At 30.1% G+C, this 17,507-nt stretch overlaps 2 protein-coding genes across 3 annotated transcripts; both read right to left on the minus strand.

The window, feature by feature from the left end:
• Positions 1-60: 60 nt before the first annotated feature.
• Positions 61-2,510, minus strand: LOC124498682 (uncharacterized). Its single transcript, XM_075731161.1, has 4 exons — positions 2,316-2,510; positions 1,681-1,838; positions 1,310-1,559; positions 61-1,245 (listed from the first exon to the last, which is right to left on the minus strand). The coding sequence occupies exons 2-4, from the start codon at positions 1,801-1,803 to the stop codon at positions 878-880; spliced, it is 741 nt and encodes a 246-aa protein (XP_075587276.1). The 5' UTR covers positions 1,804-1,838; positions 2,316-2,510; the 3' UTR covers positions 61-877.
• Positions 2,511-11,384: 8,874 nt separating this feature from the next.
• Positions 11,385-16,780, minus strand: LOC124499397 (uncharacterized). Of its 2 annotated transcripts, none has more exons than XM_075731555.1 (3): positions 15,924-16,780; positions 12,604-15,361; positions 11,385-12,525 (listed from the first exon to the last, which is right to left on the minus strand). In XM_075731555.1, the coding sequence occupies exons 2-3, from the start codon at positions 15,176-15,178 to the stop codon at positions 11,519-11,521; spliced, it is 3,582 nt and encodes a 1,193-aa protein (XP_075587670.1). In that variant the 5' UTR covers positions 15,179-15,361; positions 15,924-16,780; the 3' UTR covers positions 11,385-11,518. The 2 variants fall into 2 exon arrangements, with proteins under 2 accessions (XP_075587670.1, XP_075587669.1); XM_075731554.1 differs by having other exon boundaries at positions 12,604-15,462; positions 15,638-16,780.
• Positions 16,781-17,507: the final 727 nt, after the last annotated feature.

Here is a 17,507-nt window from a genome sequence, read left to right on the forward strand (position 1 = left end):
TTCAATCAAACAATTTATGGTTAAGCCCAATAAACCATCAAAAAACAATCAATCAATCGATTCAGAACAAAAATTCTTTATATTCAAATACTGAGTGGGTGGTGATTTCCGCATTTTGCTTTTCTTTGCCCACTTCAGTTGTCCAGTCATTTCAGTCAAAAAATGATTGACCAATTAATGTTTGAAATGAATGACGAAGACAAAAAAAATAAGGTGTGCATTATTCAACAGTGGAAAAAAAACACGAGTAGGAAGATGGATGGAATTGGAAGAGGAATAAATTTGTCAATTTTTTTTCACATTCTTGTTTCCTGTTCTTGTTGTTGTTGCTCTTGTTGTTGTTGTGTATGTGGCTGGATAAATTATTCGGAAAAAAATGAAATGAAATGAAAAACTTCAAAATAAATGATAAGTGGAAAAAACGAAAATTTTTTTTTTTCAATTGGCTATTATTAAATACAAATCTATTTATGGGCGTATAGGTGTGTGTGTGTGTGTGTGTGTGTGTGTGTGTGTGTGTGTGTGTGTGTGTGTGTGTGTGTGTGTGTGTGTGTGTGTGTGTGTGTGTGTGTGTGTGTGTGTGTGTGTGTGTGTGTGGTGGTGGTGGATTTCTTTGGCGACATTCAACCAGCGGTGGCGTCGTTTTATGTGTGTGTGTGCGTGTGTGAGTATCAGTAAATTAATTGTCGTGAACAAAAAAAAAATGAAAAAGAATCGAAATTGTTAGATGATCGGGAACAATGAGACAAACAAAAAAAAATAACCGGAAATAAAGGATGTGAGAAACAATTTTTGGAGATAGAGATGGAGAGATGGAGAGAGAGAAAGAGTTTCAAAGTTTTAGCGTTATTGGTGAATTAAAATTTTTTTCATTTATTTATTTTTTATGATAGCCCAATGGTGCATCATAAATTGGGCCAGCTTTATTAAGCATTGGATAAACAGAATCATCGGTACTTAAAATTGGTGCCGATGCTGATGCATATGGTTTTCCACCATACGATGATGCCAATAATGGTGCAGAATCAAGAATCGGTGCTGCAGGTTCATATTTCGAAAGAATGGCGGCAGCTGGTGCTCCGTGATCCATAAGTGGTCCGGCACCATATGGAGCCGATTCAATAATTGCTGGTGCTGGTGCTGCTAATGGTGCTGGTTCATAATTAGCCATCATTGGTGCTTCAATACTATGTTGCATAGCAATTGGAGCTGCAACTGGTTCAATTTGTTTGTGAAGATATGGAGCTATATTCAAAGAATTGAGTTATTATCACGGCTCAAAAACAAAACAAAACAGAAAAAAACATACCGACAATAGCAGCAGCTTTATTAATCAATACTGATGCTGGATCTTGATCTGGATCAACACCTGGTTCATTTGTTTGAATATTGGCACGGAAACCATGACCATCGGCAACATAGTTGACTACACGAACACGGCCATCAATGGTTCGAAGACCATATGAACCATGTGCCATGCCTGGACTGCCGGTTTCACGACGGAATGTACCACCGGTAGCATGATCTTCATTATAACCGAAAGCATAGTTGCCCAAACTCTGATTACAAAAAGAAAAAGAGAGATGGAAAAAAAATGTTGTGAGAACAAAATCAAAAAAAAGAGACCAATGTTAAGGTTAACGAAAACCATTTGTGTTTATGGTAAACACACACACATACATCTTGTGATCTAAATTGAGCTGAATGTCCAGTGTTGACCATGGCTGGACCATGCATTGGATTACCGTTGATGTTGACGGCACATACACCAACCATCACAAAAATAGCAAAAAAGAATTTCATTTTTTTTTCGTTTTGATTGTTGATAGAATAAAATCCTGAGAATCAGAAGTAAAAGAAGAGAAAAAAAAATAAGAATAAAACATTAGATCGAACACACAACACACACACAAGAATATAGAGAGAAACAAAAAAAAACTGAATCAAATTCAATCGAGACAAAAAAAAATCAAACCGTTCATTTGTATTGTGGAGATACGAATGTATTCATTGACATTCGATCCAAAATAACAAATGTACCGGTATATTAATCTACAATTATCAATGGATTGATCCACATTGATATTGAGAGTTTTGAATTTTTCTCGATTAAAAAAAAAAATAAATGGCCGGAATTTGTTGTTGATGACAAAAAAAAAATGAAAAATGAAAATTCACACAACACAAACACATGATGATACACACACGATGACAAACGATGGCAGCCAGAATATTCATGATGAATAAACGAAACACATACACAATGGTGGTGATGAATTTAAAATTTTTTCAAAACAACAAAAAAAAAGACTTACTCAATTATAATGATGTGATGTGATTAAGAAGAAAAAAAAATGGGTCGAAATTGAATGTTTTTTTTTTCTTACTATTTGATTTCTTGTAACGTCGTATAACGCTTGTAAATATATAATGTAATGTGATTTGATTTGATTTGATGATGATAATGATAATGATGATGATTCAACACGTTTAATAGTCTATCTGGCATGCCAATTGTTTAATATTCAAGTTTTTATAGTGATCGGTCAACAATTTCTGATCCAAAAAAAAAAAAAAAAAACAGCAGAAGCAATAAAAACAGAAACATCTCTCTCTCTCTTTTATTTCATTATAATGATATTATTATGTGATCCATTTGGAATAGTAGCTACCACACACACACGACCACATAATCATTTCAAAGTTGAACTCACCTGTTGTTGTTGTTGTTGTTGCACGTGTTCATGTTCATGGAACAATTTTTCTATTTGTTCATTCATAATGAACAAACAGAAAAAAAAGAGAGAAAAAATTTGAAACAATCAACAGTGGTGAAGGTGGTGGTGGTGGTGGTGGTGTTGGACATTTAATAATTATTATTATTTTAATTGATAATTGATAATGATGATGGACATATATGTAGAAAAAAAATAATAGATTGGAGAACGCCTAAATGAATTGATCATACTCACCCCATTTACCAATAAAACAAAAACAAAAAAAAATTTCGTTTTATTGATCGGAAATATTTCAATTTCTTTTTTTAGCCATTTGATTAATCAATCAATCAATCAATTGACCAATTTTTCATAGTTGGGCGGTGTGTGGAATTTTTCTTTTTTATTTTTTTTTTTTGGGAGAAAAAAAATTTCTCTTGTTTTGGAACAAACTCCGTAATCAATTATTATCCAAAAGAAGAAGAAAAATTTTTTTTTCTTTTGATAAGAATCATTCTAGCAGATAATGGCGATGAATTTTTGTGTGTGTGTGTATGTTGAATGAATTAACTGTCTGAACAATTTTAAAATCATTTCATGATGATGATGATGATGATGGTGATGTCAACTTGATAAGAAACAAAAAAAAAAACTTGACTAAAACGACACGATAAACAAGTGAATGAGTGAGTGAATGAATGAATGAAAGTGAGAAAGAATGGCCATTTTAAGAAGAAAAAGAACGTGAAACACAATGAAATGAAAAACAAAAACGAAAAAAAAATTGTAATCATTGAATTTGAAATGTAAAAGTATATAGCATAATTATTACAATTCTTAAAACTTTTATAACTCTCACCATCCGTGTTTGTCTATCACAACTTTTTGTTTTGTTTTTGTTTTTGTTTTGTCTATTATCACCACATTTTAAATCATTTTTCAACCGTTTAGTTGTCATTTTTTTTGTTTTCTTCATTTTTGCTACCTATTTGAGATTAAAATTAAAGAATGTACATGTGTGTACAACGACGACGACGAAGACGACAGTGGAGATATTTCTTGTTGACAAACAAACAAAAACTGTATCCATGAGAAAGATTTATTTTGAAAATTGCTGTATCATCATCACCATCATCATAATCATTCACATCCACCGTTTGGCTCGGGTTTTTATGATGATTTAATAGAAAAAAGAATGAATATATGGCTAGCCAGCCAGTTAGAACAACAAAACATTGTCCAAATTATTTTGATTGTTTGTTGTTTTTTTTTTGATGATTCCAATTCGAATTATTATCATTTTGTTTTGTTTATTGCTCCTCAGAATGATTAATTTTTTTTATTTATTTATTTATTTCGTATAAAATATTTTGGCAATGAAAAATAAAAACACTGAACACACGTGTATCATGAATGAATGAATGGTCCATCCATTTATAATGAATGGACCTTCAATAACAATACACCAATGATAATGATAATGGTAATGATTGCCATTCACAAATGGGTATATATCACTCATTTGAACAATAATAATAATAATAATAACAACAACAACAACAACGAAAAAAAAACCTCGAAATTCTAATCCAATTATAGTTGGTCAAATGATGATGATTTAATGAATATATATGAAAATGGCCACAAAACAAATGGTGATCATTTGCCAAAAAAAAAATAATGATAAAATCAAAATGCCTAAAATGATTATTATTAATCTTGAGCAGCAGCAGCAAAAAAATGCAAAAATCGACGATTAATAAACACAACGAACAAATGAAAAAAAAAATGAAAAAAACAATTCAAGGTGATAATAATCCGCGCGCAAAAAAAATGGAAAATTTAATCATAATAAACATCATTGGGGCCAGTTTTTTTTTCTTCTTCTAATGAACATTATTGCCATTTCTAATCATTTTATTTCATTCAATTCAATTCAAATCAAATTCAATCCAATCAAACACAAACGCATGCATGCACTATATTTAATCAACACTAATTCAATGGGCGACAATTTTTTTTTTTTGGCCGTCTCGATTAAGCTAATCGTTTTGAAGACAACAACAAATGTCCAATGTCGAATTATGCATGAAATTAGCTAATGGATATCAGACATATAGACACTTATTATACATATATAAGATACAAATGCAAAATAAACTGACCAACTGAATAACTGTTTGGACCATTTTTGTTTGTTTGTTTGTTTGTTATTCATCAAGTAATCGTTGAAACTTGACTTTCTTTTTTTTATGATGATGATGATCTTTCCATTTCATGAAAAAAAAATGGATTTCTATTCATCATCATAATCATAATCACATTTCTAGAGCTAAATAATTGTCATTTCATTGCCGCTGCCACTGTCAACAACAATTTGTTTGCTGTGTCCGGCTATATCGTAGAAAGAAAAAAAAAATGGCAACAACATTGAAACAGTGACAATTTGTCACTTTTTTTTAAAAAAAAGTTGATTTGGTGTTTTTTTTTTTTTTTTTTTTTTTTGGTTGATAGAATAACAATTCCGAAGACCAACACCATTGGCTACTTTTCAATTGTTGGAAATTTTTTTTTTGTTGTTGTTGTTGTTGTTCATTTTCGCAATCATCATTTTGTCCAATTTGAATATTGAATAATTGAAAATTTGAAAATTTTTTTCTTTATTGTGTCTATAAATAAATTCAACGTGTCCAAAAAAAAAAAAAAAAAATAAAATAAAATCCGCTGTGGTCAATACACATTCATGAGTGAAGATCAATTTTCATCATTGTCTATTAAAAATGAAAATCACTATCTCTATCGCTTGTGCCATCCTCAATTTTTTTTTTCATTGTCTCTTGGAACACCGACATTCAATGTTTTTTTTGTTTTTTGTTGTTTTGAAATTCAGACAAACAAAATTCAATCAAGTGATTAAAACAAAAAAATAATCAACTTAAGAATATTTAGGGATTATTGTTATTACTCTGTTTTTCATTCATAAATAAAGAGAAATTGTCACACATTCATTGTTGTTGTCGTCGTATTGCATAATAATAGATTGCATTCGCTCACATACACATACACACACAGACACAAGTAGCTCTTACTCAATCATTCATCATTGATGATCAATCTGTTTTTTTTTTCGATTCGATTTCTTGAAATGGAAAAAATGAAATGAAATTCAAATCGATACATTTTTTCCCCTAATCTTTTGTTGTTGTTGCAAATATTACGTCAAAACAAATGAAATAAAAATACTGTTGCTGTTCAGAATTAAATCTAATAGTTATGTTGCCCTTCACTTAATGATTGATTGATTGATTGATCACTTGTGGCTATTTAAATGTTTTTTTTTTTTTGAAAGAGAAAAACAAATCAAGAAGTACGACAGCAACAACAACAAATCATTCGATCAATTATTATTGGTATTATCGATGAGATAATTAGGCTAATTATTTATTTACACACGTACATAATTTTCACATTTCGTATATATATATATATATCGATTTCAAAATCTAAAAATATTTGTACAACAATTATTACAACATCATCATCAATATATTTACATCTCTGTCTATCTCTATCTCTGTTTCAGTGATTTTTGATCGCATTACCGCCACCGCCACCACTGCCACCACCACCACCACCAGCGGCACAAACACCACCCAACTAATATTTTGAATTTTTTTCCCTTTTTTTTTTATTTTGCATTTCATTTTTATTGGCTTTTCTTTGCTTTGCATTTGCTTTGAATGGTTGCCATTTCTTTGATTTTTTCTTCTCCACCACAATCACAATTTTGAAGATGAGAAGAAAGAAAATAACAACAACAAAAATCTAATCTATGCGATTAGGTCTAATGTCGTTTAAAGAGCTTTTTTCTGTCTGTTTGTTTGTTTGTCTCTGTTATTTTTTTTTTTTTATTGTTACACCAATTGATCATCATTTAATCAATTGTTTGTGTTTGTGTATGCGTGAAGATTTTTTTTTACGATTTTTTTTCCAAAAGAAAAAAAAATTCGCATCACTATGACAACAACAGCAGCAGCAGCAGTAACAACAACAACCTGTTGACTGGATACAAACTTATAAACATCCTCATCATAATGTTGATGATGAGGCAACCAAAAAAAAAAACATACACAGCTGATTGGTCAATGATGGTCATTTTTTTCTGCCAAAAAAAAAAATTTAATCCATTTTATACTGATAAAATGTCAATTCTACTGAATGAAAATGAAAAAATAATGACAAAGAAAGACAGACATTTTTATCATCATAACATCATCATTTACCTTTATTATTTTTAATGTACAATTCCGTTTATAGATAAATGAAAAAAAATAGACGCAAAATAATGAGATTGTGTCCATGTTGTGTGTGTGTCCGTGTGTGTTTATTTTTTTTTCAAATGAATGTTATAATTATAGGGCAATTATAATGCTATTATTGACATCATGGTCATGGCGTGTCAATACTATTCTTTACTTTTGCATTTTGATTGAATTGAATCAAATCTCAACAAATAGAAAGAAACGAAAATAAAAACAAAAACATTATAAAGATTAACAATGGTGGCCAATCTATTACATTGATCACAAACACGCACACACACACATTATATGAATAATCAAAAAAAAAAAAAAAAAATGGAGAGCCAATTGTAAATCACACAATCAACAACCACCTGTTGGATTTATAATTTTATTTTTTTCGTGTGTGTGTGTGTGTGTGTGTATATTTGACAACATTAAACAATTCGATTTGATTAGCAGCAACAGCAGCAGCAGCAGCATATTTTAGCATTGATTTTGATTATTTTTCTGTTTTGTTTTTGGGTGGGTTTCCACCTTTTCATTGACCATGTATACATAATGTTTCATTGACCATCATCGATGTGTCTATTATGATGGGTGTCACCAATCATCATCATCATTATCATTATCATATATTAATTGTTCTCATTTTCATTCATTTTGAGATTTGTGTCCAATTTTTGTTTTCATCGAAAGATTATTTTCTTTTTTTTTCATTTTAACAATTCCATTTCCATTCATTGAATTACTGGGCAATTGTTAAATTGGCATTCTTTTTGGTGGTGGTGGTCGTCATTTGTTCATTTTTCGAATGACAGCTTTTTTTCTGATTTGATGATTGATCGATGATGACAACAATAACAGTAACAACAACAACAACAGTTTCATACTACTGTTGTTGCTGTGTTAGTAGTAATTTTATTTCTTCATTGATGAATAACTAAAATTGCAATATCATCGCCATCATTTGGATCACACATTGTGGATTGTTGTCGCGCCCTATTTATTATATATCGATATGTATTTGGTCCTACGCTCATTTTTTTTTTTTTTTTTTTGATCAATAATCAAGGTCTAAATACAATGTAATAAAAGTCAATGAATGAATTGGAGAAGTGAAAAAAAATGTCTATATGCGTGTGTGTGTGTGTGTGTGTGTGTGGTGATATGGTCAAATCTCATTGATTAAATAAATTTCATGTTTTCGTGTTTTTTTTTCTTTCATTTCATTCCATCCGGTCTATTTTATTCATCCAAATTGGGGAGAGAATTGCAATCAATCAATCCAAAAGAAAAAAAAAGAAAAAAGCAGCGCCTTATATGAATAAAATTGAATTGTTGTCGTTGGCAATTGTAACAGGTATGTCAACAATGATCAAACTGATCAAATCTGCTTTGTGGTTAAAATTTTAAATTTTTTTTTGTTTGAGCTTATTGGTAATAATTAACCAATTGTCATCAATTTAATAAAAATTAGGTCGATTCAATTATCTAGAAACTGGTGATGGATTAATCGGTTTAACCGTTTTTTTTTTGTATTTTCATAATAAGGAAAAAAAACAACAACAATTTGGATTCCGGCTATATTTATCCAATAAATCTCTCTCTCTCTCTTTTCTCAATCTTATTGTGTTGTTTATGTTTTTTTTTTCATGGTGAGTTCATGAAAAACAAAAACAAAAAACAAAAAAAAAAACAAAAGTGAAAGTGTCAAACAGTTGACCTCAAATCAATTTTTTTTGTTGTTCATTGCTTCTATAGACTACACACACACACGATGAACATGTATAGAAAGAGAGAGAGAGAGAAAAAATTCTTAATAAAACACGTGTTTGAAATGGTGTTCAATTTAATCATTCCAAAAGATTGGGCATTTTTTTTTATTTTCATAGACAAGAAATAAAAAAGATGGACGATAAGACATGTATACACACACACACACACACACACATTTGAATGATCTAATGAATTGGCAAAAACATTTGTTTCTTTCGTCGTTGTCTATGTTTATGATACGACGGTGGTAATCGTATTTTTATTTTTCTGGGATTATCATTCATCATCAGTCTTTATTATTCACTCATTCATAAATGATGTTATCATCGAAAAAAAACCACATATAATCACCAAACAATAAACAATATTTGCCATAAAAAAAAATTTGATCAAAATCAAAATCAAAATCACGATATTGACCATGATGATTTGTATGATTATTATCACAACCATTCATATTTATTATTCGATCATAATTATATATTCATCATTTATAATTATTATTATTTTTTTTGTTTCAATTTTAAATTAAAAAACAAGAATAAAAACTGTCCACTTGTTGTTGATAGAAATTTAATCAATTTGTCATCTATCTGTTTTCGATTACCATTGGCCATCATCATCAGACCCCATGGTAATCATCATCATCATCATCATCATCATGTAAATTATATCCATCTTCTTCATTTTCAACAAATGAAAAAAAAAACAAAAAAAATTTCATTTTAGTGTGACACAGTGTCAAGGTTTTTATTCACACACACACACACCACACACACACAATTCTTTTACAATGAATAGAATGGGATAGAATGAATGTTATCATTATAGCCAATCGTCATGATAATCATCATCATCATCATGATAATGATGATAATCCACAAACGCACACACACACACAGACAAAGCAATAAGCAAGTTTTTTGGTTCATGAACTTAATGAAAATAAAAAAAATAAAAATCATCGTCATGATCATCATCAACAATAATAATAATAATAACAGCAACAACAAGGAACCTTATTTTCTATTGTTTAAATCATGTATGTAAAGTTGTTTCTGGAACAAATAAAACAACGAAAATAAAAAAACAACAACAACATGCATCACATAATCATGGCAAACACACAACACACACACACACACACACACACATGGAAACTATCAATGTCAATTTGATCATTGATGATCAATGGAATTTCTCCAATTTTGTTGTCATTCCACCTTTTTTTTCGTATGAAATTCACAGAACAGATTTGGATAACAAAACAGAAAAAAAATTATCAAATTGAATCAAATCAAATCGAGCATCAAACATCAGCCACTAATAAATTGTTTATGATGATCCAAAGCAGCAACAGCAGTGTATTGACCTGAAAAAAAATTAAATCTGATTAAATCTAAATATGATTTGCATTGATCATCTATGTGTACGCGTGTGTCTGTTTACACGTGTCATTTATTCAAGTAAAACAAAACAAAATAAAAACAAAAAAAAACAGCTGAGCTGTTTCGATGAAAATAGGTGTCAACAATCATCATCCATCATAAATGATGATGATCTAATTCGTTGTAGTGGACGCAGAAGAAAAAATCATTTTGATTGATCAATGAAATCAACTCTAATGAATTATTTATTTAATAGATGAACGAATAAACAAAACAAAAAAACGAAGAAAACGATACATTTTTCTTTCCTTCATTTCATCATCATTATCATATTTGTAAATTTGTGAATCAAAAAAAAAAAAAAAAAAAAAATTTTTGTTGTTTGTCACAGCTGCAGTTTATGGTCAGGGCGTCATATAAATGCATGAATTTCAAATCGATTGATTGATCGATCTATCCATCCATCGATCGATCGATAGATTGCAATGAATGAATAAATGAACAACACTATTGCCCGCTGTCAAGGACAATTAAATCGCATATTTTGTTTTGATTTCAAATTGAACATCATCATGATCCAATTTTTTTTTCTTCAATTCCAATTCCAATTGTATTTTAGCCAATAGTTTTGATTTTCAAGGTTGTACGAAAAAAAAGGAATGTGACGATTTTCGTTGCTTTTGTTTTGTTTTTTTTTGTTGTTGTTTTCGATACGAAAAAAGCACAGAAATCGATTGCCAATCAATCAATTAAAATAATCATAATGTGGCGCCATAAAAAAAAATTTTCACTTTTATTTCTGGTTTCGAATTTTCTTTTTGTTTTTTTTTCACCAGAAAAAGAAGGAAATTTTTTTTTTATGACCACACAACAACAAAATCAGCTGGGCGTTTTTCATTTTGATAAGTTTTTTTTTATATATTTCGTTTGTTTTTATTTTTCTTCTTCTTTGTAATTTGAATCATATAATAATTTTGAATGGCTAAAAATTCAAATTTCACTTTTGATCCATTCGATGGATCGATCAATCGATTGATTGAGAAATTATCATCAATGACACAGTGAATTAAATTCCTTAATTAGGTGTGTCTTGATTACAGTGTGTGTGTGTCAGTGTGTTTTTGAAGGTCAAATCTAATAATTTAAATGTGTGAATTTTTGTTTTGATTTTATGTAAAAAAGAAATGACCAAAATGAAATTTAGATATAAACAAACACGCGTTTTATTTTTTATTTTTGATTTAGATTTTGATTGATTGAGAAATCACAAATTAAAAACAACAAATATTAGTGCAAATTTGAACGAATAAACTAGTTTGAGTATTGTTTTTTTTTATCGTTGATATCGATTCTCAATACGTATATTATTTATCAATCGATCAATATCCATCCATATCATATCCGATTGTTCAATTTGATATGATTTTTGTCGATTTTGATCTGAATCATCACCGAAAATTAATTTACCAAATGAAAATGATGATGATGATTCGTTTTCGGATGTTTGTTGTGCATTCGTCGGTTGATTTTTCAATCGAAAACATGAATAAAATTCATCAATAATTTGATCATGATCTTCGGATGATTGATAATCCATGTGACAATGACCAATAATCAATATACGCATCTGTAAATGATGATTTAATTGTTGTTGTTGTTGTCCATCTTTTGTTGCCGCTACTATTGGTTGGCCATTTGAATCGTAATGAAAAATGATTGTTTTTGCTGTTTTTACTGTAGTCATTTTATGGCTATCGTTTTGATTATCATCGCCAATGGCATTGATCATCATCGGTGATGATTTTCGTAATCGTTGTCGACGTTTCATTTCAACATTACACATTGATTGTAAATGTTCTCGTAATTGATTGATTCGTAAATATAATTCTGACATTAAATTAATTAGCCATAATTGCTGCTGTTGGCCAGTATCATTGTCACTACTGTTAAGAATTGGCCCATAAAATGTTTCAAAATCATGTTCAATATTCAAATAACAAATAAATGTATCAGGTAAATGTTCACAAGGCCAAAATGATCGTTTATCATTGATTGATGATGATGGTGAATGAATTTGATGATCAAATAATAATGATGATGATGACGATGACGATGCAATAGTCGATGTAATAGAATGAATGGTCGATTGACTATACAAAGATCCATTGGATAATAGTGATTCAGCAATGCTTGGATTCATTGAATAGGCTGAATGATGGCTACCACTACGTGATGACCGCCGTAAAGCCGTTAATTTGTCAATATATTCATCATTATCCTCCGATTCTCGATTCATTATCGTATCGAATCGTGTGTTGAATGATTCATTTTTGTTATTATCTAGTACAATCAAAAAAAAAAAAAAAAAATGATGATTTTAAATCATTAATCATTTTGAAATACGAAAATTGTACTTACCTTGTTTGGATAAACGATTCATTAGTTTGTTGAATGGATTCAATCTATTTAGCCATTTATTATCATTAATTTGACTAGTAAATGTTTTATCGAAAAAATTCATTAAATATGATTGATTCAAATATCTAGTCATTTTAAATGAATATTCAAGCTGTTCATCAATAGCAAATCGATGTAGATAAAAATTTAAAAGACGATAAGATTCTTTGATAAAAACATAAAATGCAAATGATGATGGTAATTGTAATTGTTGTCGTTGTTGTTGATAATCATTATTTTGTTCCATAATAGAAGATGATGGATTGGATTTTGTTTTCTGTTCACCACTATATTTATCAAAAAATCTAATGTTCATCGAATCAGCTGATCGATCAAATCGATAAACTTGTATGATGGTACAATGAATAAGATGGCCATGACCTAATATGAGTAGAAATAAATCCGTTTGTTTGCCATTCGATGATGGTGATGATTTCCATTGTTTATCAATGATGGTTGGATGATGAAACCGGATAAAATGTACCAAATGATAATGACCATGGCTAGCCAATGCATGTATTGCACGTGTATAAAGATAACGATGAATAATCGATAAACAATAATTTGGTAAATGAGATTTAACCAGACAACCTCTATAGAATAGACAGCTACCAATCACAGTGAAAAAAGTTAATTCAAGTTCTAATAAATCAAAGATGTGATTATTATCCAACAACAACAACGATGATGATGATGATGAAGGTTGCTGTAATGGTGGTAATATGTTTGGTCCAACAAGATGATTCGGGTCATCGATAGATACAAGGCAGCGGGCAAAATGTTCACTTAATGCTTGTTCAATATCATTACCATCTTTATAGAATTGAATACTTTCATCGATCCAATCTAGTGAATCATAATCATTAAGATATTTACAAACATTCGATATAGTCATGGTTGTTGTTTCATTTATGAAAAGATGTTGTAATGGTAATAATGTTGCATCATTTGATTGATTATGCATTGGAAATGTTCCTGATAATTGTAATGAATCGATAGTTAAATTGTGGCAATTATTATTCGATAATGATGATGATGATAATTTAAGCATCGTATTCATAGTGATAAAAATTTTATTTAAATAATCAAAGATTGAATTGGAATGCTGTTGTTGATTTTGATGACAATAATGATGATGATTATTTGAAAACGTAGCACGAATTGAACCAAATAAAATTCTCATTGAATCATATATTAATTGTGCCATTGCACGCACATTATTCAAATCAAAACGATTAATAGGCATTGCAATGGCCATTATAATTGGTTCATTATCATCATCATCATCATCATTATTATTATCATTTTCAATTATGAAACTAATCCGATATTCAGACATAATATCATTGAATTGGTTATAATCATCAATACCGGATAATTGTAAACTAGATATGGATAGAATATTATTATCCATTGAATGACTAGTTGTTTGTTGCCGTTGTTGTTGTTGTTGTTGTTCAAGTTTTATCATTACATCGAATAACGTGACAAACATACCACTCAAACGGGTTAATCGACTATTTGGAGAGCTACTATTTTTGTTCATAGGTAATGTTTTTGGCCACGTTGATGATGATGATGATGATGATGATGATTGATCACATTGATGATGAAGATCATTATTTACCGATTCTATCGGTGGATAAACATAGATTAGATTATTATTATCATTATCATTTGATCGTAATTCATTATTTGGTCGTGTTAATATTATACAACATATGCTTGAATCATCATCATCAACGCAAACGGAATTGAAATTGGAAATGATCCTTTCTAATCGCTCAATACATTTGTCAAGATTTTCTTTTTGCCATTTGGTAAAACTATTATTTGACAGTGGATCATTATTTACTGGTTTTGAATCAATTTTGCCAGTATCATGTCCACCATTGTCCACTAGTGTTTGATTGATTTTCTGTGATTGTTGTTGTTGTAGTTCTTGTTGGCTATCATCATTATGATGATGTAGGAAAAATATTTCACAACATTCATCATGATGATGATGGCAATCATTTCGTAATATTGAATTCAATTGTTTAAAACTTGTTTGTAATTTATTCTCTAGCCACGAATCCAATAGGAATGTTCCATTATCACCAGAATCATCATCAATATGTGAAACAATATTATTCTGGATTGATTTTTGACAAATCTTATTACCATTGCTGCTGCTGCTGATGGATAAAGGTGGCAATGATTTTTCAATATTTTTTAAATTCGAACACAACCCATTTATAGATTCATTAGAATCCGATCGATCAACATCGATTGATTCATCTTGTTGTTGTTGTTGTAATTGACGACAATAATGTAGATAACGTTCAACTTTATCATTATGATTTTCAAGTTGTTGTTGTTGCTGTCGATGATAATTCTGATAATGTGGATGATGATGATGATTATAAATATCACTTTTATCATTAATGATGGATGATGATGATCGATTATTGATCACAATATTATTATTATTATTAGAATTATTGCTATTTCCAGCTAAAATTGTAGCAGCCGATACAGGTGTTATTGGTAACATTTTTTTTTTTTTTTTTTTTGGTGATTCAACAATGAAACAACCGAAATAAACACAAAGCAAAAAACAAAACAAAAAACTTTTTCAATTCATTTTATTTGATGAATGAGTCATTTCCATTGAATTGATCACGCCGCTGCCGCCACCACCACCACCACCACCATCACAACAGCAATATATTTATGGCTGACAATCGAGAACAAAGCAAAATTAAAAGGCAACATGAGCATATCGGTGGCGGCAATTGAATAAATTAAAAAAAACAGAGAAAAAAAAATATCACAACTCTGAAAAATAAATAAATAATGAACGAATGACACAAAAACCAGAGAAAAAACAAAAAACATACACACACAGAAACAAGTATTTGGAAAATCAAAAACAAACACACACACACACAGACACAGACATAGAAAAAGCAAAAATGAACCGAAAATGAAGAAAAAATCAAGATGCACAAACACAAACTATCACAATTTGGCCATATCATCAAGATTCAATCATCATCATCATCATCATCGTGATGATAATATCGACCAAATGTGGTAATCATCATCGTCGTCATTTTTTACCCCGTTGTACAATCATTAATTTTGATTTCAAAAAAAAAAAAAAAAAATCGAGAGAAAAAATCCAATTCAAAACAAATGTAAAGTAAAAAAAAAAAATCAGCCAACGCAAAGTTTTCTTTTTCTTTTTTTTTGTCTTTGTTTTTTTTTTGCTTTCACAACTGATTGATATATCTTACATATATAGAAAAAAAATACACCAACACACACACACACATTCGAAACTTGAAATTGAATTCAATGTTGATGATGATCAGGATGATGATGATGATCATGAATGAATGTAGTTGTTGTTGTTGTTATTGAAATTATGATCAAAGAAATGTTCAAAATAAATGATGATCGTCATTATTGATCTGATCATCATCCTGATCATGATGGCGGTGGTGGTGGTGATGGTGGTGGTGGTGGTCTTGTCCAGTCCATTTGATGATGTTCGTTTGTTTGTTGTTATTCATCGTTTGTATTAAGATTTAGTTAATGAAAATGAATGAATGATATTGAACTGAACAAAAGAGAGTATCATTATTGTGAATCTTATTGTGTGTGTGTGTGTGTGTGCATCTTTTTTTGGAGATCAAAACGGGGAAAAAAATGAAAAACAGAGTTTTAGGCCACCAAAATTTTTCGAAATATACGGTGATTTTTGTATATAATCACATACACACATAATGGTTAATTGAATTTATAGAAGAAATGATGATCCATTGGTCGTGATGTTCATAATCATCATTCTTCGGGTTTTTTTTCAAGATTATGGCTGAAAAAAAATATTTTCATACCACCACCACTACTACCACCACCACCATCATCATAATTATCATCTTTTGATGATAATCGGTCATCATATCTTTTGATTAGAAACACTGGTTATATCATTCATTCATCGTCGTCGTCGTCGTTGTTGTTGTTGTTGTTGTTGATAATAATCATAGGTCATATTGTGAATGGATGGGCCGTTGTCGTCGTCTTCGTATTTGGTTGCTCAGCAACAAACAATAACACCAACATACAAACACACACACACACACTTCAATTCACATAACCAGAGTGGTTGGATGACTGTTTTGTTGTTTTCTGTTGTTATACAAAGCTTATACCGTCGAACCAACGACGACGACCCGAACGCCAAGACGACGACGACGACGACGAGTTGATCATCATCATGACTAAGTATAGAGGAAAAAAAATTGGCTCAATATTTCACAATTCATTCATTTTTCTGAACTTTAATTAATGATTATGAAGATAATGATACAAGAGCTGTCATCTAGTGGATGACCATTAAATCATCAGAATTTGAATGAAAATTTTTTTTTTTAAATTTTTAATTAAAAACGCCTTAAAATGTTTGATGATGATATTGCACGTGTTTGTGTAGAAAAAAAAACATAGAGAAAGAGAGGTCAATGAAAAAAAATATGCACGTGCATCAGAATAGCACACACACATGCATACACATCAATTGATCCAGGATACCGGGTTACCCGGGACGCATATATATAAATAACCATCATCATCATCACTACCACCACCAAAAAAATGAAATGAAATGATTGGAACATATGCATGCATGCCTTTATGCATTCATATAACTTTCATCATCATCATCATCATCATCGAAATAAAAACGGGCAAATTTTACGGTACACACACAAAAATCGATTATTACATTTACACACACACACATACAATATATTTGAATGAGAAAAAAAAAGTTTGTTTTCATCATCATTGTCATCATCAACAACCCAAACAACCCG

This window comes from Dermatophagoides farinae, chromosome 5 (assembly GCF_024713945.1).
Source record: "Dermatophagoides farinae isolate YC_2012a chromosome 5, ASM2471394v1, whole genome shotgun sequence".
In the NCBI taxonomy this organism is placed as follows: domain Eukaryota; kingdom Metazoa; phylum Arthropoda; class Arachnida; order Sarcoptiformes; family Pyroglyphidae; genus Dermatophagoides; species Dermatophagoides farinae.

Excerpts from the sequence above, each read along its gene's own strand:
- LOC124498682 (XM_075731161.1), bottom strand. The coding sequence starts at position 1,803 with ATGAAATTCTTTTTTGCTATTTTTGTGATGGTTGGTGTATGTGCCGTC. Across the intron at positions 1,560-1,680 it reads CTCAATTTAGATCACAAGAT|AGTTTGGGCAACTATGCTTT; the intron begins GTATGTGTGTGT and ends TTTTGTAATCAG. Across the intron at positions 1,246-1,309 it reads TAAAGCTGCTGCTATTGTCG|CTCCATATCTTCACAAACAA; the intron begins GTATGTTTTTTT and ends CTTTGAATATAG.
- LOC124499397 (XM_075731555.1), bottom strand. The coding sequence starts at position 15,178 with ATGTTACCAATAACACCTGTATCGGCTGCTACAATTTTAGCTGGAAAT. Across the intron at positions 12,526-12,603 it reads GAATCGTTTATCCAAACAAG|ATAATAACAAAAATGAATCA; the intron begins GTAAGTACAATT and ends TGATTGTACTAG.